Here is a 25,598-nt window from a genome sequence, read left to right on the forward strand (position 1 = left end):
TAGTTATTAAATATAATTCTTGCAAAAAAGTGGGATGTCATCATTTTTTTCACGTTTTTATGATAAAGTATTATATAACATTATCACAATGGGCATCATTTATAAATGTATACTTTGACTAATAAGATTTGTCTAAATCCTAATTGATTTATATCATGCTTCCCAATTTTCTCTTACCCTAGTAAAAAAACATCCAAATATGTTTATATCATAAACTTTCCAGATATTGCTCATCAATCACAATTATAATTCATAATTATTTAAAAATATGTTTATACCAAAAAAAATTATATTATTTTTGTCATAATCCAATTTAAAATACATTAAACTGGATAAACAACGTATTTAACTTGTATTGGATGTGATTCTATAATTTCAATAAAAAATAATAATAATTGAATAACTATGTTTAATATTCTAAAACATGTAATTCATCATTCACCCACCCATTATATTTTTATTTTACTTAATGATGTTTAATACACAATCAATCAAAAATTCATTTGTTTGTATAAAGAATGTCTATAATTACTATGTTTTGTGATTTCGTCATTGAAACTCTACGAACATTAAATTAGACTAGTCATTCAAGAACTCGTCAATGAAATCATGAAAATATATCTTTTATTTTTTTAATTATTTAAATATTATCCATATGTCTCATTAGTTTTAGGACTTATTACTTGTGGAGCACAAATTTTCGATTGTACCAAACTTAAAAAAAAAAAAAAAAAAAAAATTTAAAAATTCTTATAATAATTCCGACTAATTTGCACATCAAGGGAAGTAGGGGCGGAGCTAGCAAAGAGGTAGTGGGGCACTTGCCCCAACATAATTTTGAAATCTTACTAAATTAGTAAGGAAAGTGTTTCTCTTTATTTTGATATCACGACACGTGGCAGTTCATATGCCTCGAAGCAAAAAAAATCTATATAAAGCGTGTGGGGAAGTTTAAACTTGTTCAGTTTAATTTTTTTTTTTTTCCTTAGAAACTCAATAAAGCAGAGCTAATAGTATAGTGGGTTTGAGAACTTAACTGCCATGGCGGGAGCAGTAGTAGTCTGCAACTGCTACTCTCCTAAAAGATTCCCTTCCTCGCCCTTTCTCGGTCCATCATTGCTTCCTCAGTATGTAAGCATTTGCCCACCCTTTATTTATTATTCCTAGTTATATCGAAAATTTCATCTATGTTCTTTAGTTAATCTATAATTCACCTAATCCGACACAAGTTCTCTGTTAAGAAATGATAAATCATCTTGCTTTTACAATTTATTTGAATTATTCATTAATATTTTGCTGTGATTTTGATACGTTGCTCATACCCACATAGAAAAAAAAAATCATTTGAGGTATTTTGGTTGTGATGCTGGTTTGGTGTATTAATAGTCCATCATCTGATCAGCTTCCAGCACAATTATTCACAATTTGCGTGTGTCTGTGTGTGTAGGTGTGGGTGTGTGTGTGTGCGTGTGTTTGTTCTAGGCAAGAGGAATTAGTGGGCAATAATTAGTGTGTGTGTTCTAGGCAAGAGAGATTAGTGGCAATTATTAGTAGGTGAAGGCGGGTTTTGAATCCAGGTCGTGGTATCTCACCGAGTCCAGTTATCTTGATGAATGGAACTGATATTCAATTTTTTTTTTTTTTTAAATATATGTTCTTCTTGTGGAATCCATTTTTTTTCAAGCTGATAACGGGTGAATCAATGTCTTATAATTGTCTTTGCATTATTGAATTTACAGGAAAAATCGACATCAAGACAAAGTTTCCTTAGACCCGTTGACGTTCGACTATCGAAAATCAGTGCAATGTTTTGGGGGCGTAGGAAAACTGTAGAGCCAGCTGATATGGATCTTTCACTTGGAGCATTCATGCTGACGGGGCCAGGACCAGAGGTGTTTGTTTAATGGTACTTTGTACAGCGTTGGATTCCTTGGGTACTTTAATTTCTACGTTTAATACTGGTTTTTTGCATTTATGTATGTATGTAGGGAGTCTCGACAAATGAGACGAAACCTCAGAAAATATCCCTTTCGGTTGTTTCTTCAATTTCAGAGATTTCCTCAAAGGAGTGGGATGCATGTGCGATTGATGCAACTGGCTTAGAAAAGCTTAATCCATTTCTTACCCATGGTTTCCTTTCAAGCTTAGAGGAATCGGGTTCTGCTGTGAAGGTCAGTTACTATCACAGATTTTGTGCAATATGTGTTTCCTGTGTAATACTTTTGGAAAATTGGTAAATCACCTTTTGATTCACTATGATTCCATTAATTGTATTTGAATAAGTTCTTGGTGATATTTGGGATCCAATGAGAGTTTCCAAACAGATTGTTAGAACTTATGCAAAGTTGGACTCTGAAAGGTGTATATGACAAGAACAATATTGTTTAGAGGATGATCACATTCAGATTGAACGAAGCATTTGGAAGAAGAATAACCAATGCAACTTCGAAGACCAGTGCATCATTGGTGAAGTTGACTATTTGGTGAGAGGGGAAAGCTCTTTGGAGGATAGTGCCTTTTGCATTATATTGGAGAATATGGAAAGAGCCAATTTACAGCATTTTGAAGATCAGAGTAGATACATTCGGAGATCTTCAAGTCAATTTGAGTGGCTTTGATAAACTAGTCATCAATATTGAAGGGTTCCTATTTCGCAAGATATTAAATTAGAGGACTTTGTCAATAACCATGCTACAAGGACCTGAGACTTTTAGAATTTTTGCCTTATCAAACATTTATTGACATGCGAGCATACTCCAACTCACATCCTAACGACTAATGACATTATACAAGATCATTGTGTAATCCATCTTCTGCCACTAATTTATTAAGTAAATGGAACCATGGTTTACAATTAGAAATATTTTTCGTGTGTTTGTTTTCTTTTACCTTTCATGTATTTATTTCTTTATTTTTAAAATCTTAATTAAATATGGCTAAGATATTATATTATAATGTGTATGGACTTAACCCAAATAATAATAATAATAATAATAACTAATATATTTGTACGAACTTGTGGGCATTTCAGACTTTTCAAAGGCCACATCTGACACCTCATGTTTTCATCAGACACCAACATGCTTATCAATGTTTTTTGTTACATATTGGAAGCTTATATTTATGTCATAGACAATTGTCCTCTCTTTGGTTAGTTTTAGTTTTTCTTTCTTCTCTTTTGTATTTAGGGAATGCTTTTCCCTTCTTATTATGTTTTGTTAAGTCAAATTATCATTTTTACTGATAAAAAAAGGTTAAAGCCGCTATTTCGCATTGCTCTATCATTCTTGTTGTATATTTGGTGTGCTATAAGGTTGAAATGCACCAAAATCAACATTTTGGACTACTAAAAACATGCATCAATACCTTCAGCCATTATCTTGATATCTTCTCTGAACCCATTTCAGGAAACAGGATGGTTACCTCAGCACATCATTGCTCGGGATGAATTTGAAAATATCTTAGGTGTTGTTCCACTTTATCTTAAAAGGTTTAGCATCTTCAAAACTGTTAGTATGCCGTGTTCATATTAGTTTTTCTTGTACAAATTCTTCCTCCGGTTTTACAGTTATTTTCTTTACCTTTATGGTGATGGGCGATGGCTTATTTATTTTAGTTTTGATTTGCAGCCACTCTTATGGAGAATTTGTATTTGACCATTCCTGGGCAAATGCCTACTATGGTTTTGGTTCTGAATATTACCCAAAATTGCAGTGTTGTGTACCTTTTACTCCTGTTACTGGTCAGAGGATATTAATTCGTAACACGTGGTATAAAGATCAGGTCTTTGACAAATTAGTCTGGGCACTAAAGGAACTGACTGCTAAGGTATTGATGAATCAAAATGGTCACTTCTTTTGATCTATCATTCTAATGTCGTGTTACAATAAGTCAAGCCATGTACAAAGCTTTTAAATTGTTGATATTTATTTATTTTCCATTCCTCTTTCCCAAAGATTTGGGCTCGGTTAAATGAGTATTTTTCCTCTATTCATTGTATATGTGCAATTTGGGGAGGTTGCAAGGCCTTCCATAGAAAAGATGTTGAAATTTAAGGGCTTTCCTCTGTTCACTTTTATCGACACTGGATGAATTACTCCCAAGTCTTGTATTCCTTCGTCATGCAATATAGTTGTTCCATTCTCTTTCTGTTAATACATATATGGAACAACTATATTGCATGACTAAGGAATACAAGACTCGGGGGTAATTCATCCAGTGTCAATAAAGGTGAATAGAGGAAAGCCCTTAAATTCTAACGTCTTTTCTATAGAAGGCCTTGCAACCTCCCCATATATATGTATTTCCTTTTGTGAATCTCTTAGGTATCCTGTGGACCGGTGATGAATCTATTAAATAAAAGATTAAAAAAAACAATTGAAATTTCAGTTTCTGTCCACGACCCCTTGTGACTGCATTTACTGAAAAATGCTTTTTGCAAACAGTTAACTAATTCACTGGTGATCACTCAAGATTCATATCCCGATCTTACATTTTTCATCAAGAAGCCTCAAGTATTTGGCATGTTTGGGAAAGCCTATGCATTTTCTAATACTTTATTTTCCCATCAAATCCGCCGCTCAATAACTCTGCCTACGTAGTGCTACTTTACACAACATTGGAAAAACTTTGCAACCTCCTTAGATGAATCTGGTCCCTGAAAGCATTCGATTTTGCACTTCAATTCCCTGCATGTCATGGTTTCTTTTGTCAAACTTTCTTAATGAATTCTAACTTCTCCATTCCATCAATTAGTATCACCTGCTTCCACCAGAAGTGCGGAAAGTATGAGTATTGAGCTTCATATAATCACTTTTGGTTGGGGAAAGTGCAATTTTGTGTAACAAAGGTCTCCATGCCATCACATCTAGGGTATCCCTCTATTCCTTTGCTGCTTCAATCTTTTCATATGTTGGCTCTCTTTGAAAATCATGTAGCTTATCTTCATCTCCCGATATGTCTTCATCTTAGCAAGATTCAATTGCTTCTTTGGACATTTGTAAGAAAATAATTGCCATTCCTTGGAATTAAACAACAGGATCTTGTGGTGCCAGATTGTTTGTGTATCCTATGCTTCCATGAATTTCTTCCATAATGTGGATCTTGTGATGACACACCCTTGTAAGAATTAGAATGAGTTCCACTTGCAAGTGCCAGCTAGCTTAGTTGGTAAAGTCTTTGGGTGATGATACCAGATACCTGGGTTCAAATCCCGCCAGCGTCGAGCTACTGAATTCATTAAAAATAGGCTTACTGATCTAAAAAGAAAAAAAGAAAAAAAAGAATGAGTTCCAAATTCCCCAATTGGTGTTTTATTATTCCTTTCAACTTATTTCTTGTTGTACAACTTGGGCAACTTCTGAAAACTGGAGTCTAGATTCACATGATTCGCTAAGGCTTCTACTAGTACTTGAAAAGAACGATAATCATCATAAAAAATATCTCTGTCTTACCTTAAATATTGGGTGGTCAACATAAAAGTTCTTAATGATCACTAACATTTAATTATAGAGGTTGATATTGCCGGAACATAAAACCCTACTGTAGATTAATTGACTTGATGTACTTCTATATCGAGTCTCCTTGACTTCTAGACATTAAATGTGGGGTGGTTTTGGGGATTCAATCCTAGATTAATTACTCATGAAAAATAAATACACTTCACTTAAAAAGGAAAGAATACAATTTTGCGATCCTGTTTGAAATATGGATATTTGATTGGCAATTCATTGGCATGTGAAGCATGCGTTGTCTTTATGACACTTCTTCTGCCATGTACATCTGTTATTGTGGGAGATGTGCCTGTATCTTTTATATAATGAAATTCCGACTTATTTATTGTTTTCTTGGAAAGCTTTTGTGCGGAGGAATTGATGTGATTTTCTATATGACTATTCTCGTTGAAACTTCTTCAGAAGCACTACTTTTTCTTGATCCATGTAACTGCTGTTATTTTATCATTTGAGAGTTTCATAAAATTGAGCAACTCTCGGGTATCAGCGTTCTGTAATTTTCAGGACATTTCACTTGCGATATCTTGAACAGTACCATGGTTGTATCTTTTGATAGTTCCAGGTCTCCTCACTGCATGTTACCTTTCCCTCCGAAAATGAGTGGCACCAGATGAAAGAACACGGATTTCTGCAGAGGATTGGAATGCAGTACCACTGGATAAATCGTAATTATAAGAAGTGAGTGATCTTGTTTTCCTTCCTTTTTTATCCACTTTTGTAGAGTAGCCTTCCTGTTTTCTAATAATCTTTTTGTTACAGATAAAAGAAGTTTTTCTTGGTTATAAAAACTTATCCATACCGATGTAGTTGGAAGTGGCACTGCATTGGCACCAGTGTAGTTTATTGCTTATTTGATTGGTCGTTTAGATCCTTGCATGCACTTAAGAATCTGCATTTTTGGGTTTACTCCTTACAATAGATAACTGGTAATTGTGTCTTTTTTTCATCATCATTATTTTTAGGAAATCTAAGGTGGTGGTATGTTAATGACAGCCTACACATGTATGTGGTGCACATGCTGGAAGGGTGGAACCATTTGAAATTTAGGCTTATCTTGGAAAGAAGAGAGTGTAGAAAAAAAAAAAAACAAATTATGGAGGAAAATTATGACGTGAGTTATGTGCATCAACCCCATCATTTTAAAAGTTTTGCAACTAATTGCAAAGAGAAACCCCCCACCCACCCACACACAAAGAAGTGGTCCAAAACATTAATCTGTATAGAGGAGGACATAATGATAATACTGCTAATAGTTTAGAAACACAGATCCAAGGTTTAAAATTTTGTTATCTGACTATGCTTCTGTCTCTAAAAAATTTGGGAAGCACTGTAAAATTCTAGAAAATGTAGGTAATATAATAGAACAATATGGAACATGCATTGATACTAAAAGTGATAAGTCAAGTATGAAAAAGAACTCGTAACTCATTATATATCCCACTGTAAAGAACCACTTGGAATAACAAAATAGTTAAATCGTGCCTATACATGCTTACACAAATTGCTGACAGTTATACATTGTAACCAGCTAGTCTAAGTAAAAAATACAAAATACTTAAATGACAACATGGAACATCTACAAGTACTAACTGCATTTTTAGTTGTTTTTTTATAGGTAACAGAACCAAAGGGACTTACTCTCCAACATTCTGTATAGGCTAAAAGTATATTTTTAATTTTGAGCACCTGCTATTTATGTGTCCAATTGAGTGCTCACTTATGTCGGTTAGGCAATTTTGCTTAAATGACCCTTCTTTTTTATAAGAGGTGCATGGACTTTGATTTAGGGTATTTTACAAATTCTTGTGTGAGATTCTTGGATATGCGTTATTTGGTTGCCCATGTGCATCAATTTTTTATTTAGTTATGTTATCCCTATACTTCTGAGTATACTAGTATCCCAATACATCTGGGTATGTTAGTTGGTCCATAAATCTTAATTTGTTTTTACCATTTTATGTATTTTCATAAATATATTCTTTTGTAAGCTCAATAAAGTATTCATTTTTATGCCACAGTTTTGATGAGTTTTTGATGGACATGAAACAAAGCAAACGGAAAAATATTCGTCAAGAGCGCAAAAAGGTTAGCATAGTCTAAGCACACTTTTTTATTTGGAATTGATAAATTGTAGAACTTAAGTAGTAATACTTAGGTAAAATTTAGTAAACTTTCATGCTTGCTCAAGATGGTCTAATGTTGGAAACTTTATTGACCTGTTTTCATGAGTTTTGGATGATCATCTTCCTTAAAAATTTAGAAGGGGTTAGCCAGTGCTTCTAAAATCATGCTACTTAATGAGTTTCAGTTACCATATTGTGAGAAACTAATCTGCATCTAACATTTAACCATTGGCATTGGTGCATCTCATATTTATTTAAAGCTATGAAACAAGGATACTATTTTCTAAGTATTTTCCATGTTAGACTCCATTTCTACTTGTGTTTCGTGTCGACACACATTGATACTTGTTTCATAGAATCTCAATATATGCAAATTTTCATTATTAAATATTATGTACTTTGTTTATATGATTTAAATTGTACAATTTAACTATTAAGTACTTTGTTATTAACTATTATGTACTTTGTTTATATGAGTTAAATTGTAAATTTTATGCAGGATCTGCTTTTATTTCTTCTCTTTTTTATTTACTGAGTTTTTTGTTTTTTGTTTTTTCTATATTATGATTTTAACATCTAGATGAAAATGGCCACAACCTTAAAACAACTCACAGGCCTAGACTCTCAGTTTGGGTCCAATATTACGTACACCAGGCCCATGCCCAGCCTGGGCCTGTTGTTAGGCCAGATTCTGCCCCAAGTCAAATTTATTCACAATTCGGGCATGGGCAAAACCAGCCTGAAAAGCAGATGGCCCATGTGGACTAATAATTGCTGCTGAAGCCCGACCTGAAACCTTAATGGCCTAGCTTGGCCTGACAACACTACACGAATCATCATCTTCATCAAAGCCTTATCCCAAAAATTTGTGGTTGGATGAATGAGTCTTGTTTGCTTGTTTTCCCTCATCAGTAATAGATCCGTTGCTGGTTAAGCTGTTAGTTGTTAAAATGAACTTTTCTCGCAGATTTCCTCTCAGAAATTAACAATGAAACGCCTCCGTGGAGATGAAATTAAGGTACTTAGTATTAATCTCTATATTTTTTTTGCAAGTGTAAGATTTCATTAATTCAGGAAAAAACAGAATCTCTGTAGATTCTGATACATATTATAGTTCTTACTTTTGTCCTCATGGTCATGTGATGGCAGGCTAAGCATTGGGATACCTTCTACAAGTTCTACAGGAACACCACTGATAACAAGTTCGATCCATCTCTTTACTTTGCATGTATCTTTCTGCAGTCAAAGCATCTTTTGCTTTTTTATGGTTGTGATCCCTCGGCTATTTGTATAATTTAGAGATGCATTGGATCAATTTCTTTAATTATGGATGGCTGAGTATTTTCGGTGTTCTTAGGCTAATTCATGTCTTTGGGATAAGGCTTTTGCTGTTGCTGCTGACTTTTCATATTGTTGCTTCATGAAGCTGAAGTTGGGCAATCAAGAAACGAGCAACCCTTGCTAATAAAATTTTCCTTGTCGGGTTTGCATGCCACACGTATATGAATCACGGGTTACATGTTCATAAAATAAGCACAGTGGACATGAGGATGTTGAGATGGAGGAAGGGAAAGACAACTAAAAAATGACTACATTCAAGGGAAGCTATGAATAGTTCAAACGGAAGATAAAATAAAGGAATGTAGATTGAAATTGTTTGGGCATTTATAGATTACAATTAAGATCAATGATGACACTATTGAGAAGAATTGCTTTGCTGCAAGTTGAGGGATCGTAATAGGTGAGAGGAAGGCTGAAATCCATATGGAATGCAGTGGTAAAGATAAAATCTGGAAACACATACTTTGACAAAAGATACTGTTCTAGATAAAATTGAATATAGAAATAACCAAATAGGTATCATGTTACCAACTCCAAGTTTTGGGATATGGTGTAGATGATGATGATATTTATTTTTTCTGAATTTACAATTCCCCTTTCAATATTTTATAGCTCATAGAGTTAAATCAGTGGAAAGCCTGTATTTAAGGTCTTCCATCTCATTGCTTAATACCGCGGGATTGGAAAAAAGCTATAGCCTAATGTATCACAGTTCTGGAAATAAAAGCATGGATCGAAAGATTTTGGAGAACATTATGTTGTTTCATCGGTGTTAGAAGTTACTAGGGACTTTTGTGTATTTCACTTTTATTTGGGGCTTAGCTGTCTTCTACTCGAAGAAGGAATGATTATAAGTCAAGTCACTCAAATATGGAAAAGTTGATAAAATTGACTGTTGAGATCTTTTTCAACTTAGAGGGTGTTGTTGAATAGTGTAGGAATTGATTATCAGTCTTTTTATGTTCTGAAATTCGTAACATTTGTTTTTAACAATTATAACAATAGAGAAAGGGAGAAGAAATGAGTGAGAAATAGACCAACTTTGTGGTAGGGTACTTGCTAACATTTCAGGTAATTTTTATTAATTCTTTGATGCTCTTTTTCCTCCTAGTTAAAGTTTGTTGGACTTCATTAACATGCCATCTCACTGCGCACTTGTCCATCACTCTGGAAAAAAAATGAAAAATTCATTACAGAAACCTTTCAAGGCAGCAATTACTTTGATTACATACCCTTTACTAAATAGAAAAATATGTATGAGAATTAAGACCCCATCATCTATTTAATATACCAATTTTGGACTTAGAGTACTACTTTTTGGCCTTTGATTTAACTGTAGGTGGGGTACAGCTTTCTTAACAAGGGAATTCTTTCACATTATGGGAGAGAAGATGGGAGATCAGGTAATGCTTGTTGTTGCTGAAGATGAGGATGAACTTGTCGCAGGTGCTCTTAATCTTGTTGGTGGAGATACTCTATTTGGGCGCTTATGGGGATGTCTCCCGCAAGCCTATTACCCAAGTTTGCATTTTGAAGCATGTTATTACCAGGTGTGCATTTGACTTCCCTGTTTCTATTAATATAGAGGCTCAATGGAATTATATGTCACCATTGAAATGTAAAATGAACAAGAAAATTTGAACTATCATGTTGTACTTGTGCAGTACACTGAACAAATGATGTGTGGTAATTACAATTTCCACTTGCATTTGATTTTCTCTACAGATCGATTCATGAAACTGCTATCATTGTTGTTGTTAAGAACGCTGAAATTAGGGAGAGAATGTGGACCGCCACTACATAAGATCAATAGAGAACTCCTGTATCTTGTATATCAAGCTCAGTACACAACTTGATATCCTGATCATGGTCACTATCAAAAATAGAAATTTGAGCAAGATATCATTTGAAATAATCAACAGCCATTTTCCAAATTGTATGTTGATCTTCACTCGAAATACCTTCATCGCCAATTATAGATTACCTTTGCTTCTACATTTATCTTACCTTAAACAAACCCAAGAAAAGTTTATTATTTGTTTCACCAAGTTTAAGCCATTGTTTTCTTGTCTTTTGTCTCAGATTAGATTCCTCATGCTCCAACCACATTTGATATTTGATTCCAGTCAGCTTACAGTAGTTTTTTTTTAATATATTCATGCTCTTCTTTTACGTATTCAAGGTATAATTTAGCTTTGATCTGACCTAGATTTGGCTTGCTAACAAAAATTTGAACCCATACCTTCAACCTCTTTTGTTTGACTTCAATTTACTAGCACAAATGAAACCTCTCACCTCAACTTTTTGGTGTCATCCACCAATTGAAAAATTGAAAGTTTTGACACCAATTGGTATAGCATAACTGATATCAATCACCATTGCAATTGATAAACCTGACAAAAAATCCATCTGCCAAGAGTTTTCTTTCATTCACAGGATCTCAAGCATAAATGGTAGAATAAGAACTCTTAGTGAATCTCCAAAATGTGAACTCTATATTGGATCACTTGGTGAGAATTTCCTTGGCTGTTCTTTTACTGTCTGTCTGGTCTACGTTTTAATTTTCTCACCTATCTGCTGATTTAAAGTCGCAGATCTGTTTTGTTACAAAACACCAATATCTTTTACTTTTGCACCTTGATTGTGTCTAAATGAGGAAGACAAATCCAATTATTATCATATGTAGTCCATTTTATAGTTTTTAAAAAAACATATAAAAGAGAACTAATCAAAAAGAAAGTACAAAAATTGGTTCACCGGTCTTCTATCTCTCTCTTTATTTTTTAAAACAATCTTCCAGGCAATAGAAGCAGCTATTGAACTAAATCTTAACAAAGTAGAGGCGGGAGCTCAGGGAGAACATAAAATTCAGCGGGGTTATCTGCCTGAAACAACTTACAGCTGCCACTACATTCTGAACGAGGAGTTCAGGAAAGCCATAGATGAATTCCTAGTGCGGGAGACCAATCAGGTGTGTTATTAGTATATGAACACTACTTAAATCGATTCCTGTTTAGAAGAAATTTAACTTTTCCTACTACATAATGAATTGTCTCTCTTAAGGTGTTAAAGAACCTCTTCCTATTTATCTACTGGAATCTGTGACGATGACTTGACATGTCAGTGTCAGACAGAGATGCAAGGTGTTCGTCACAGCATCTTCAAAAATCCTAAATGCTGGTTGGTACATACACATGTATTACAACGTAATGCAGTGTTGTATAGGTCTTCGAGTCTCCTCGAAAGAATTTTCCACCCTTATGGGTGAGAGGGAGTGTTGAGTGTTGTGTTATCCGTATCCGCTCCCGGGTGTCACGTGCTCACGTATCGTGCCCCAATTCGACCTGCTCTTATATTCATAGTTACGCCTTCCCCGTCAGATTAGTCTTTTGGGATAAATGGTTGTCAATGATAGTTTATATTTTATTCGAAATATAACATTTTAAAATAAAAATATATGAAGAATAAGTGAAACACTTCCATACACCATGACCTTGTCGTTATCCAACAACTTAACATGAGTAGATTTATAAGATGAAAGACACTATCTATCAAGCAACTATAGTTGTATGTTTGTGTTCAACATGGTTCCAAGTTTCATTGAATCTTGGAATCTCTAAGCCGAGACTTCTCTCTCTCAAGGGAGATCGGTTTGAGACATTGGAGATTTATCTTGGATTTATTTTGGGATATCTCAGTTTGTGTCACTATAGACGTATCAGTTCTTCAAATGATCCAGATATACCTAGACACTTGAATGTAAGCTCCCACAGAGCATTTATTTTGTAGTAGTTTATGGAGGCTGGAAGCCTGGAATACAGGAGCCATCTCTTACAATCATTTTTAAAGCATTTGTTTAGGTGGAATGCCATATGTATGTAGTGAAGAGGGTAAATTTATGTTTTGCAGTTTTCTAGTCATGTCTTTGTTAATAATAGGACATCTCGACACCCACCATATATACTTTTTAATAAATTTTAAACAGAGGTTCAAAAGGATATTAAAAACCTCACCATAATGAGAAAAAAAAAATGACATTGTTCTAGGCATCAAATGTCTTGGAAACATGTATCCTGTACAGATCCTTGTCGATATGATTAAATCTTACGAGTGCTTTTCATTATGAATGTGTGGTTGATACAGACATGCACCTTATGTTTGCACGCACGCTGTGGTGTTTTTTATATTATTAATTTTTATATGTTTCCAATGCAGGTCAAACTTGTTATGAAACTATTGCATGATTCTGGCCCCTTTAAGGTTGGCGTGCAGTAGTACATATAAAGAGCCAATTAAGTTGTAAAAATACATCAGAATACAAACTGGGGGCCAAAACAGAATTGTAAATATATATACATCTTTAAGTCTCTTTAATTGTAATCGAGTCCAATAGGAAAACAGAAACCACAATATTATGTTATTAATTGAGATATTTAACAAATCACCATGGCCAAATTGATTTTCCTTGGTGTGACCTATCCAATAGTGGATCATATCCCCCGGCATGTGTTCCACATGTACACCAAGAGAAGGAAGAATTGAAATTCCTATAATCCTTCTTAATTCAGGATCAGATTGACCAAGTGGATGGAAATAAGACACCTTGCAGAAGCTCCATTTCACAGCTTGCTATTTGTTTTTCAGGATCATGTTTTCAACCTTTTAGATTAGCACCACAAAATAGCAATTTGTGGAATAAAGATTTGCCGATAATGAAGTGGGAGAACCGTGTGCTCTACTACTTTATACATGAATATATATATGTACCAAAGAAGAAGATTTGCACTACGGCGCACGGTGACTTAACTAGCAAGTCCAACTACGATTGTGGTTGATAAACGCAAAAGAAAGCACTTCTGAACAGTGCAGCCATTCCTAGGAAAACAGTTCTCAATTTTGGTGCAATGAATGTTCTCACGTTTTGTATCTCTTTCCGTAGAATTTGTTCCTCTGCTGAACATGTTCAACATGCAAGCAGACGATTGCATCACCAAAGTAGCATTTTCCTGTCAAAAGTCTCAAGAACCATCCAAGGGCTTGGACTTGAAAGTGGAATTTTGTTTCGGGAGAGAAGATGCAAATGAGAAATAAATAGAATTTTCACCCCTTTACTGACAAGGCGACAACTAATGAATTACCACTCTCAAATCAGTCAGGTGGGGAGCCCTTTTAGAAAGGAAAAAATGGGAGAGAAAATTTGGAGGAAAAAAAAAATACAAAGCAATGTGACATCAAAAATGAAAAACTTGTCCAAGAACTAATACAAACAAATACATATGTAGTTTCTGAAACCTGGATGAGTAAGGGGGCGGGGGAACTAAAGTAAACCTAAAGGTATTGATATCGAAGGAAAGGGAGACATTATAATAAATGTATAACTTGAAATCCCAATAATTCTAAAATGGGAGTGAAAATATGGAAATTTATGTACACAAGCCACCCCTTCCTCTGCTGACAACTATTAAGGAGACTGGACCGAACAAATGCTCAAACTCACAATATAAGTTGCACAAACCTGCAACCACCCACCCGACAAGAGCACAGGAAAAATATCAACTGTAAACTGAAAATGGTCAGTAATCTAGTATTTATATGCTGAAGAACCAGATGGCGGAGGTGTGGGTGGCAGTCGGTTCGGAGTACGACGGCTACCAGAGTTTGGCCCTGAGTTTGCATCACCATTCTGGGCAGGGTCGCCTTTTCGCCTGCTGTGGCCATTGGAGTTGGACCTCGACGAATCACCATATGAGTTGTAGTCAACTGGTCCATTTGCTGCAGCATCAAATGCAGATCTCCAATCATCTCCTGATGGAGCACTGGTTCTTGGACTACTCTCTGAGAAAAGAACCAAAAAATTTGGTGTATTGATAATGGATATTAAATATCAATAAAGGGAACTTAAGGACAGAATCCAAATATATTCGGAAGAAGAGTGAAAAGAGATTACCTGCACCACTAGCACCATTGGACCAGCTAGAGGAGGCGGCAGCTGCTCTGTTATCATGGATGCTAAGCTGGCGTGTGAGCTTAGAAAGAAGGGAGGACTGTTTCTGGATGCGTTCTCTCCTACGCTTTACGTTCTGGTCCTCTTGGAGCAGCTCTTCAATCCTTACTGTGCTTTGGGCACTAACCACAGGAAGACATAAAACCAAGTTATTATAAAATCCCTATTCGAGGAAAATCTTAAAGAGCATATAAAAATGGTATAAATGCTCAAAAGTAATTAAAATTGACATTAACCTGATAGAACTGTACAGCTGATTTAGCATGTCTTCCTTCGCTTTCTCAACTTGACAAAGAACCACTGCCTACTCGACAGAAAAGTCAATCAAATAAGAAACTAGAGATTGCCCCAATGGGATGAGAAATGTGTAGTTGAGAATGAAGGCTTACTTTGGGAACATTGGCAGCCAGACTGTTCAGCACAGCTTCCACATAACCACGCACTTCTTGAGACATCCACCTGAGCTCTTCTTCTGGATCAGCAGGTCTTCTAGCCATCGTATCCTGAAGAAATTAAGCAACTTAGCTAAACTATCCTCAATACAGATTTATTTGCGGATCTGTAGGTTGAAGGCAAAATTGAATGTGTTGAGACCTAAACTAGCTGGCATAATGCACAATTAATGATGACATCCACGAGGACAAGGATGAAGGCAATGACGATGTTCATGTTCATGGATAAGGAGACAACCAATTACAAGCAATCAAATATTGTGAAAAGAAAGCATTTTTTTAAGTGTATAATTTTGAAATACATATTATTATAAAATGCCCAATTTTTTAAAATTATATAAGTTCATAATTAAAGACAATATTGAAGTCCAATTCACACAAATCAAGAAAAAATAAATGTGACCACAGAAGGGATGATACTCATGAAATCTTCCAAAAACTTAGAGAATTTTACAGTGTTTAGTTGAGCCATAGAAGTAATTGCACCAGAATAAACAATAGGTATCAATTTTAACTCACTAGAGAACCATCAGAGAGACTTTGCCGAATAGGCAGGCCAACTTCAGAAGAAGATGCTCCCTTCCCTTGGCCTCCCTTAGATGGTTGCATAATATTTCTAATCTTGTTCACCCACTCAACTTTATCTGCCATATTCTCGGCCTTTAACACAACGGCGCTGTGAGCTGCAAAATCAATGGAATCAGATGTGAACACCAGGGGTTTCAACTACAAAAAGGAGCAACCACTATCAGAACAGTTCTATGATTTTAAAATGAATCAAACCTTTCAAAACAGTTTTGTAAGGAACCCTGCTAGTTATCTTGAACACCAGACTAGGTGCCTTGCCAGAATCTGGTCCATTTGCCTTCTTATCCTTTGAACTTTTTGGTGGAGGTTCTTCCTCATCAGAAACCTCTTCTATATGGCATTCCTGCACAACTTGCATATTAGATAATACCAATGGCCTCCCAAACATTTTAATTCATTCAGACTCCCAAGTTCTAGGATAAGGCTTTCATGATGATGACTCATATGCGGTCCATTCATGAGATTTTCAAGTCAGCTTAAGACCTCTGGGTACTACACACGCCAATTCTAAAGCAGTTTCGGATAGGGAACTGATTCATATACACTACATTTTTTTCATATATATTAAAATATATGAAATGTAACTTCATCATAGCAAGAACAACTTCAATGCCTTTGAATTTAATGCAATTTGTTCAGATAAGTTGATCTGAATTAAGTACAAAATCCATTTGCTTCCATTGCAACCAGGAACTTTTTGTGCAGCACTTTAGTCGGAAACCCTCAACTTCCTCCATTTTCTTCCACACTAGTCTAACAATAATATTTGGATTGGCAATACAACTGTTCAATTCAATCTCACCCCTGTGATGATCATTTTTCTGCTCAATAGATTCTTGGATGAAAAGGACAGATATGATGCATGGGCATTCACCACGGGACACAGCGATGGACAAAAGAGGTCAACCAATGTACAACTCTAAGCTTGTGTACTACAGTAACTAAGTTACTCTGTATGAAGAAATATCATATACATAATCATGTTAATTTACTTAACTAGCGACAAACGACCAAGCAAAAATGGTACTTAACAAGGGAAAGTTATGTTCCTAGTAAGATTTGGCAAGCATGGTAAGTGAAAAAATATATACAAGCATGGCTATCTGGTTGGTACAGCAAAGTTGTGAAGCATTCTGAACATGATGCAAAATTTAAAGCTTCATTTGGAAGATTATATAACATTATGAAATATGTTATTGAAATAAAACGAAAGTAAGAAACTCATTAATCATATCACAGTGCACAATGAGACAGATTATCTATCATGTAAAACCATCTGAAAATACCAACCCCATACCTCCAAAGTGATGACGCCGCGAAAATGTCTTTCCTCTTGCTTTTTGGTGTATCCAAGCTGCAAGATGAGGTTACGTCATAATGGATAACATGCAAATAAAAGCAGCAGCAATACTAGTATTAATTTCAGCAAGAATTCATATGCCCATAATGTAAATGCAGTTTGGGTCGGCTGTGATATTATATCACCAACCTTGCCATTTTTCTCATTTAAAACAAACCATCTCCTGCTCCAGCCATTAGTTTTTGCACTTTTCTTCAACAGATAACCTGCAAAAACAGATCCAATGTTAATGGAAAGGAAGTGAATGAAGGCCTAAAAAAGGTACAATGAAACTTCAGTAACATCTCCTAGTTCAACCTGCACTGCTTAAGGTTGATAGATAAATAGACAAATGTGACTAGGTAAATTTGGGAGGAACAGGATTTGTGTTGCCCTTCTACTAGTAGAAGGGCAAAAGCAGCATATCCTTCGCACATGTCATCCACTAGTTACATGTAATGCCCAAGCAACATAATATCCACACAGTTAGTACTCGAACCTGCTATTATTATCTCGCCACCAGGCCCAGCAGTCTTTAAAACCGATCCCTCTTGTGCATCTTTTTCCGGCGGACCGGATTTATCTTTCATTGATTTCAAGCTTCCTCCTGTTTGTTGACCTCCTGTTTGAGGGCTTGTTGCCTGAGAAGAAACAGACAACAAATATTCAACAAGATGAAAAGTCAAAAAAGCAAGTATGAATCAGAATTTCAGATATGCAATATGAAGCATCAAAGCACTCCCCCCTTGTGTTAATCATCAGACTCATACTCCAGGATATACTTGATAAAAGAAAAGGCATCGTACTCTGTTTAGTATGGCTTGCTCTGCCTCGTGCCCTTTCTTTGAGGATCGATTCTTTAGCTCATCTTCACGACGCTGCCTATCCATCCTAGCAAGATTAATGTCAAAGGATCAGAATAGAGAAATCCTAAAGGATGGGAAAGAAAAGATTATAAGTAATTAAACGCCATGTAATGCAGATATATAGGACTCATGTTGCTGACCCCAATAATTGGGATGCGGGGTAGATGATGATGTGTGTATGTCTTTTGGAGTACAATATATATATAGAAAACAAATAATTATTGAGCATACCTCCTCTGCACTAAACGGATGAAGTGTTGGGGAGGAACAAAAGCACGTTCCATATCAACTAGTGCAACCACCATCTTTTTCGCTTCATTCTTAAACACATCCAATGCAGCACTTGCAATCGCCACAACCTGGAACAAATAACCGAGTGCAGATCATTGAAACAAAGCATGTGTTATTCTAAGGGCAAATATGAACCCCGCAGAAAAATAAGGAGCATTGATGGAAATTCCCAACCATATAATGCATAACTACCTCTCTCTTAAACGGAGGATATCTTCCAAGACCCGGTGTCGAATTTGCAGAAGCAGAAACTATGTCTACCAGTACACGGTGCACCTGTTTGGTAGCTACCCAAGAATTAGTCCGCATGAATAGCAAAGAAAAAACAAAGTGTGTCCACATCAAAGGTGCAGAAAAGCATGTGCCTTGAATATCACTTGCAGGACTTGGAATGTCTGAAGGATTTACAATGCATTTTCTCTTTAAGAATTATATGGATATGAGCATTAGACAGACACGATATATATTGTAAATTTGCAAAAAGAAATACAGACAATGTTAATGGAGTACCAGCTCACTTGTGAAAACTAGACTCCATAGTGCAGGGACAGTTAGTTGATTGATATATTCAATGAAACCTTTGGTCATAGGTTCAAGTCCAGTTTACCTACCTAAAAGAAAGAGTAGAAGGGACAGTTTTATACAATGCCTCAAATCTTTTATTCAAAACGTACCTATAACACTAAGCCACATTTGAACAAGAACTAGACTCCATGGTGCAAATGACATTGGAGTTAACATTTATAGAGAGAAAGAACATTTCCCCTATAACAGTGCAAACTGTATTTTAAGACCTCCATGGGGTGAGTATGAATTTCAGACAGAAAATGGGTATAGTCCATGCAAATGATTCCAAATCACAGTTGGCGCACATTAAAAAATAACACCAGCCATGTTTCATGTTCCATCCTAATGGGCCCTGAATAAAGCTTGCTAGAAGCCAAAGAGGACCACATAACCAGAGAACTATAAGCTCAAACATGAAAAGACCTCCAGTTATGTTTTTGGAAAGAAACTCCACTAGGGGAAAAGACAGATTCACACCAATTGGAAGAAGAAATGGCATACATATAATGTTTGACCATATACATTTACCTCATCCACACAGAGACGTGATGGTTCCTTTGCCAGTTCAAGGACACCTTTTATTAGAGATCTCAAACCTTTTTCTGGAGATATAAGATATGGTTGATAACCATCAGCTTCTAGTACAATCTGGTGCAGTGTAAAAATTTCATAACAAATGATAAGAGCCCAGGTACAATATGTAAGGCAAATTCAACCATACAATAGAATAAAGAGGCAGAGAAAGATACCCTTTTGACATTGTTGATGTCAAAATGTCTATCCAAGGGGAGCTGTTTGATCCTGTTAGGAAAATTTCCCTCAAAGCTTGCGACAACTTTCCAACCACTACCCTGAAAAGAACAACTTATCCAAGTAATGCTAAAGTGCTCACAATCTTATGGTAGAAGATACCTCATACTTAGAATTAGGAACACTAATGACATTTACTCTTAGGAAATCCAAGTAATGCTAAATGGCTCACAACAGTCTTGCATTAATTTCAAACAGCATAAGAAAACAGAAGTGACACAACTCAAATAGAGAACCAGACTTCACAAGATTAGGAACCTCAATGCCAGAAGCATGAGAGAAGATTAGACCCGATGCAGGGATTACCAGTAAGTTGTAAAAGAATAAGATTTTGCACATGGTCACAGAACACTGTAAGGATGAGATCCATTTAAGCTTTTGGTGAAACAAAACATGATAGAAACCAAAGAAATTTTAACTGGGAAAAAATAAAAAAATTGGGAATGCCTTTTCGAACACTTAAACCATAGCTTGAGTGCACTTCATTGGAGTCCCAATCTTGGTCCCACTCTCAAATTTGCAAAACAACTCTTTGACATAAACAATTTGGCTCCCAAAATCTCCACAACTGATTACCTAGAATTGTCTTGTTCGTTCTTTCTAAAAACTTAAACTCAAGATAATCCTTAGTTCTCCAAAAGAAAAAATGTTATATATGTGCATGGTTAGTATGTGTGCACATGTGTTGATGAATATGCAAATATCTGAATATTTGTGTGCATTAGAAGAAATTACTCACCTCACCAGTAGCAATATGTTGGAGAAACTTATCCTCAAATTCACGGCAAAGCTCCAAAGCTATAGCTCTTGTGCCTTCAGCACTATGGACCATTTGTTCGCCAAGCCTAACTAACTCATCTTCAACTATTTGAGACTTTCCCTGCAATCTACAAAGTTTAAAAGAAAAAAAATATTAAAAACTACAAACTCAAACTAATCGAAAATATGTAGAAATAGAACATAACCATATTCATCCTAAAGTGGAGGTATGCTTCTGGAATGATATGTGATTGACACATCCCAATCAAATTGAATGTAATTTTTTTTAAGACATTGGTAAGACCAACTATGCTTTATGGAGCTGATTGTCGGTTCAAAGGTTGAGCATATAGAAATGAGGATGCTAAATATGGTGATTTTTTTAAATTGTGGATATAATTCTGGTATTTTTGTTGTTATCGATTATTTTTTGAGAAGCAAATGGTCCTAACAAAAGAAAGAAAGAAAGAACTATTTGGGAAGAATTGGAGGCATGGTCGTTGTATAATGCCTAGGTAAAATGTTCAGTGTGGTACTAGTGGTGACATTAATGTCATTCAAATAAGCATTGACAGTAAGAGATGGCAATAGAATTAGGTTCCCACCTTGCATGAGAAGATCAGTTGTTTTCTCACAATGTACACATTGACTACTAATCAAGGCTCCTTTATCCTTAGTAAGATTGGATGAGTACTGAATTTTGATAGAGTAGAGGTTGTTGAAGTAAACCAAAGACAAAAAGTCCATTCACAGGTGGTGTACAATGTAGCACTCTTTAAAGTTCATTGACGAGTATTGGTTTTTTTGCTTTGTATTGAAGCTTAAGCTTTAACAATCTTATATAAGCTTTCTGATCAAAAAAAGAAAAGGAAATGAAAAAAAATTGGCCTGATTTTCTTTTAGTAAGGTGAATTTTTGCCCTTTTCTATTATCAAATTTCCCTTTACTGATCCAAGGAAAAAAAAAATACTATCAGATCCTTATGAAAAATTGGACACCCTTAAGAACTGGGAAAAAATACAAGGGACTGAACACCTTTGAAAGATGCTCAACGTGGGCTTGGTAAAGCTAAATTTGAACGAAGCGCTTTCCAAACTCAATTTTGGGTTATGTCAGAAGAGTTGCGGAACAACAGCTCCAAATTTATTAATTTAGTTGCTGGTCCTAAAGGTATGAATGGTTTCAAAAAACTAAAACCAACACTCTCCTTCAATGCCTCCAAAATATGAAGGATGGCTTTAAAGTTGAAGGGAATTCATCGTATGCTAATAAGTGGGTGGATGGTGACAGGATTGCCTTAGCAAGAAGTGCAAATGATAACCTTCTAGCAAATTATCTTATATAATACTCATAGATTACTTATCATAACAAAAAGGCTTAAGGAATAGTCGGAAAGAGGATTTACCCAGAGAGGAGATTTGGAAGCCTGACTTTCATACGTTTGCGAATCTGGCGAGCAAGGGTCTCCACCAAAGCTAATCTTCCAAGCTTACTCTGAGGTGCTCCAGTAAGTATAGATTTGAGACTTTCACTCTCAGCTCTCCATGCAGTTTCCAAAGAATTATCTGAGCCAACTGATCCAGATTGTGCAGAAGCAATAGCTACGGATTGACCAATTAAAGCAACCCATGAGATATCAGATGTACTCCGAGGTCCCTGATTTAATAGTAGAGCCTGAACTGCCGCAAGGGTTTTCTGGTCTGTAGCTGCTTGATCTATTTTACTAATGACACCAATCGTTCTGGTACCTACAATTTTCAAAGAAAAATTATAATTATAATAAATAAGAGACAAATTATTCATCCAAAGAAACAAGCGGACGCGTTGTTTTCCAAGGAGCAAGGTTAAATCAATTTTGCAACTAGTACAGAACTACAGATCAAGCTAAAAGGTCAATGAAAACCCACCATCGGCATCGAATTCCTTAGCAATTTTTAGGGCTCGAGATGAAGAAATTTCCGGTGCTTGGGCAGCAGGTACAATGACTAGTATTATTGCGTCGTTATGTTCAACATATTCGCTTATCTGAAACAATGATCTCTTATAATATTAGGAGCACTGTCAACGTGAGAAGATCAATTTAGTAAGGAATTTAAGGATCTCAGGGGGAAAAAAAATATCAACGAAAACTGATCCAGCTGCATCCATCATGAGAATGATGAAGGTTAACCAATAATATACATTTAACATTGACGAGAAAGATTAGAGGATTAGCAGTCACTCACAATTGTATCATCCATAATCCTTTGATCCAATCCAGGTAAATCAATCAATTTCAAAGGTGGGGCTGGGGAAAAAAAGATAACATTAGTTGAAAAATTAAAGAATATTATTGCAACAAGCAACTAATTATATCATATGCACACGAACCAATGCTGAACTTTTCATGCTTTAAAATTTCATACAATCTAAGAATATTTTGGCCAAGACAATCAGGTTTCAGTCAAGACTGGAATGAAACATTGACCCAGAAACATCGAATGTTTTTATGGTATGGGACAAGGAGGTGGTATCACTTATCAGTGGAAGGCAATTTAGTAGGGGAGTACTCTTTTCTTTCTTTTTTTTGCTATGCTCGGGTAATGAAGATTATTTCAGCAGGTTGCTTACGGGGGTGTATGCTCCATCTGATCGATATTTGAGATCCCACCTGTGGGAAGAACCAGATCATGTTCTGTCTAGTTACCTTAAACATTTGCTTTTATTTTACATAGACACACATCAACACTATGTGTAGCATTACCAAATCTAGGAATATCAAAATCATACCTAAAAGTTCTTTTCTATTTTTTTTCACTGTTTTTTTTTATAAGCAAATAAATTTTATTAGAACAAAAAGAAGGAGAAAGGGTGATCGAGGTGACCAACCCAGATACAAAGTGGAAAACATAAAGCCTAACAACACTACAAAACTACACAACTTCCCAGCTACAAACCCTATCCCATCTTACAAAGAAAACTTCAAAAAAGATGCCCCTAAAGACTTATATGTTCACTAATAACGTAAGATTGAACAATTCAATTAGAAAATGAAGGAGACCAGAGACCAACCTGTACTAGTACGTAGCTTCAAATATATTTCATCTGTGCGGCCCTTGCTAGAAGCGCCTTTACTTAGCCTGTCTTGTAGAGAATGTCGAAGAGCACCTATTACATACCAAAAATGTGTGAGGACAACCATATCCGTCAAAGAATACAATAAACTCAGACTATTATGAGATACGATGATTGCAATTGCATACAATGCTATATATTGAAACTGTAGCCCCAAAGACTCTTTGAGCCATGAAATTAAAATAATATAAGTCCTATGAAGCAATTTGTTGAGAATACTCACTTGCAGAAACCTGTTGAGATTTATTGTCAATTTGCAAAACAATCGCTTTGTTACTTAGAGAACTGTCCCTTTGTAAATCGATGCTGATGGGTGCTCGAGTTGCACCATTTTCACCCGTTGGCTGAACCACAAATACACAATCACAAACAAAAACATAAAATTAAACAATAAAAACAATATATATATCAAGAGCCAATAACATAGCCAACGTGTTATGATCTCTATGGTGACGACATAATCCTCACAAAAAATCAGTCCATTCCAAAACTTCTAGCCCACATAGGACAAAATATGTTGGTTATGTTATTGGCTCTTGAACCTCACCTTGTATATAAAAAGAAAGAATGTAAAACCTTGTGCTGGATGCAACTTACCAAAACAGGATGTCCAATTAAACTATTCAACACTGCTGATTTTCCAGCACCCTGACAAGTGCATTCACAGACAAGGAAGAGAAATCAAGATTTCCACAACATCAGTTAATAGGGATAAGAAAGTATGCCAAAAATAATAGAAATGGAAATAAATTAGAAATACTAATTTTTTTACTGAATTTCCCAATAGGTTGATGTCATCCATGGTTTTCCCTATAGTGCTGTTTTCAGAAATAAATTGGAGCACTATCTCAATAAGAGTAAATCATAGAAGACGTTGTTTATGTAACATTGAACATATATTCAGCTCAGTCTTAGAATCAAAGGTCTCCACCCCAGTAGAATTAGTGCAGCGCATATCAAATACAAACTAAAAGAACAATCTAGCCCAAGTAGTATAAGCCCCACAACAAAATATCGTTGATTTATTGCTTAAAAGAACTCTAGTTGGATGGAATTTCTCTCATCTCTAGATGATTATTTATTTTCTGTCCAAAAACTATAACAAGCAAGATTGATAAACATGTAAGCTGCCACTGTGAATTAACACAGAAAAATCAACAATAAAAACCACAAAATTTGCTCAAAACCAGTGAGATCTCTGGTGCCTATTTTGTTAGATCTTGAATCAATCTTGCTTGTATACGAAACAACCTATATTATTAAATCGAACAATCTTTTCCCTTTTTAATATCTCAAGAAAGGATTAGTGAATCACCATCAGATCCAACAGTTCGAGCAGTTCAAACATCGAACCCGATCGAAGACCAATCATTAAAAAACAACGAATTTAACCGAAATCAGTGGGGAAATGAACTTACGACATTGCCAAGGGCAACGATGTTAAGGAAAGTGGAGGCCCTTCTTGAAGATGGTTCATCCACATCTTCATCTGCAAGAAGGGAAGCTGCCTGCATCATCGACTCTGAAAGTTGGATCAGCTCCTCTATCGCCTCCATGACAGCTCTTCGATCTAATTAAGAGAAACTTCTCTGATCAGTACGACCTGAAACAAGATCAAAACCGCCAAATCCAATAATGAAACCCTAGAATTCTGCTGCAACAACGCGGGATCTAGATCAAGCTTGGTGGAAATTCAAAAGATTTGACAACGGCGGAGAAGAATGGGAGTTTCTGCGTGAAGAAAACGAAATATAAATTAATTAATCACCGAAGCCCCCTCTCTCCTTGGTTTTTTGAATGTTTCATTTATTTGTACTGTTTGTTATTATAA

The 25,598-nt window shown here is 35.6% G+C and overlaps 2 protein-coding genes across 3 annotated transcripts; one reads left to right on the plus strand and one right to left on the minus strand.

The window, feature by feature from the left end:
- Positions 1-966: 966 nt before the first annotated feature.
- On the plus strand, positions 967-13,401 carry LOC147403899 (acyl-CoA). 2 transcript variants are annotated; one of them, XM_086439678.1, is made up of 12 exons: positions 967-1,131; positions 1,740-1,892; positions 1,989-2,171; positions 3,408-3,490; positions 3,630-3,828; positions 6,070-6,191; positions 7,532-7,598; positions 8,604-8,654; positions 8,786-8,838; positions 10,317-10,527; positions 11,778-11,948; positions 13,193-13,401. In XM_086439678.1, the coding sequence occupies exons 1-12, from the start codon at positions 1,042-1,044 to the stop codon at positions 13,250-13,252; spliced, it is 1,443 nt and encodes a 480-aa protein (XP_086295804.1). In that variant the 5' UTR covers positions 967-1,041; the 3' UTR covers positions 13,253-13,401. The 2 variants fall into 2 exon arrangements, with proteins under 2 accessions (XP_086295804.1, XP_086295805.1); XM_086439679.1 differs by having other exon boundaries at positions 989-1,127.
- Positions 13,402-14,203: 802 nt separating this feature from the next.
- Positions 14,204-25,598, minus strand: LOC147403900 (dynamin-2A-like). Its single transcript, XM_086439677.1, has 22 exons — positions 25,186-25,598; positions 24,365-24,415; positions 23,991-24,111; positions 23,705-23,800; positions 22,879-22,940; positions 22,561-22,678; positions 22,059-22,401; positions 20,634-20,781; positions 19,834-19,935; positions 19,613-19,732; positions 18,710-18,793; positions 18,458-18,585; positions 18,167-18,251; positions 17,860-18,001; positions 17,511-17,587; positions 17,319-17,375; positions 16,217-16,364; positions 15,953-16,116; positions 15,371-15,484; positions 15,218-15,285; positions 14,925-15,103; positions 14,204-14,812 (listed from the first exon to the last, which is right to left on the minus strand). Exons 1-22 carry the CDS (start codon positions 25,321-25,323, stop codon positions 14,559-14,561), a joined length of 2,799 nt encoding a protein of 932 aa, XP_086295803.1. The 5' UTR covers positions 25,324-25,598; the 3' UTR covers positions 14,204-14,558.

Source organism: Akebia trifoliata, chromosome 4 (assembly GCF_017979445.1).
Source record: "Akebia trifoliata isolate Shusen 1 chromosome 4, ASM1797944v1, whole genome shotgun sequence".
Classification (NCBI taxonomy): Eukaryota; Viridiplantae; Streptophyta; class Magnoliopsida; order Ranunculales; family Lardizabalaceae; genus Akebia; species Akebia trifoliata.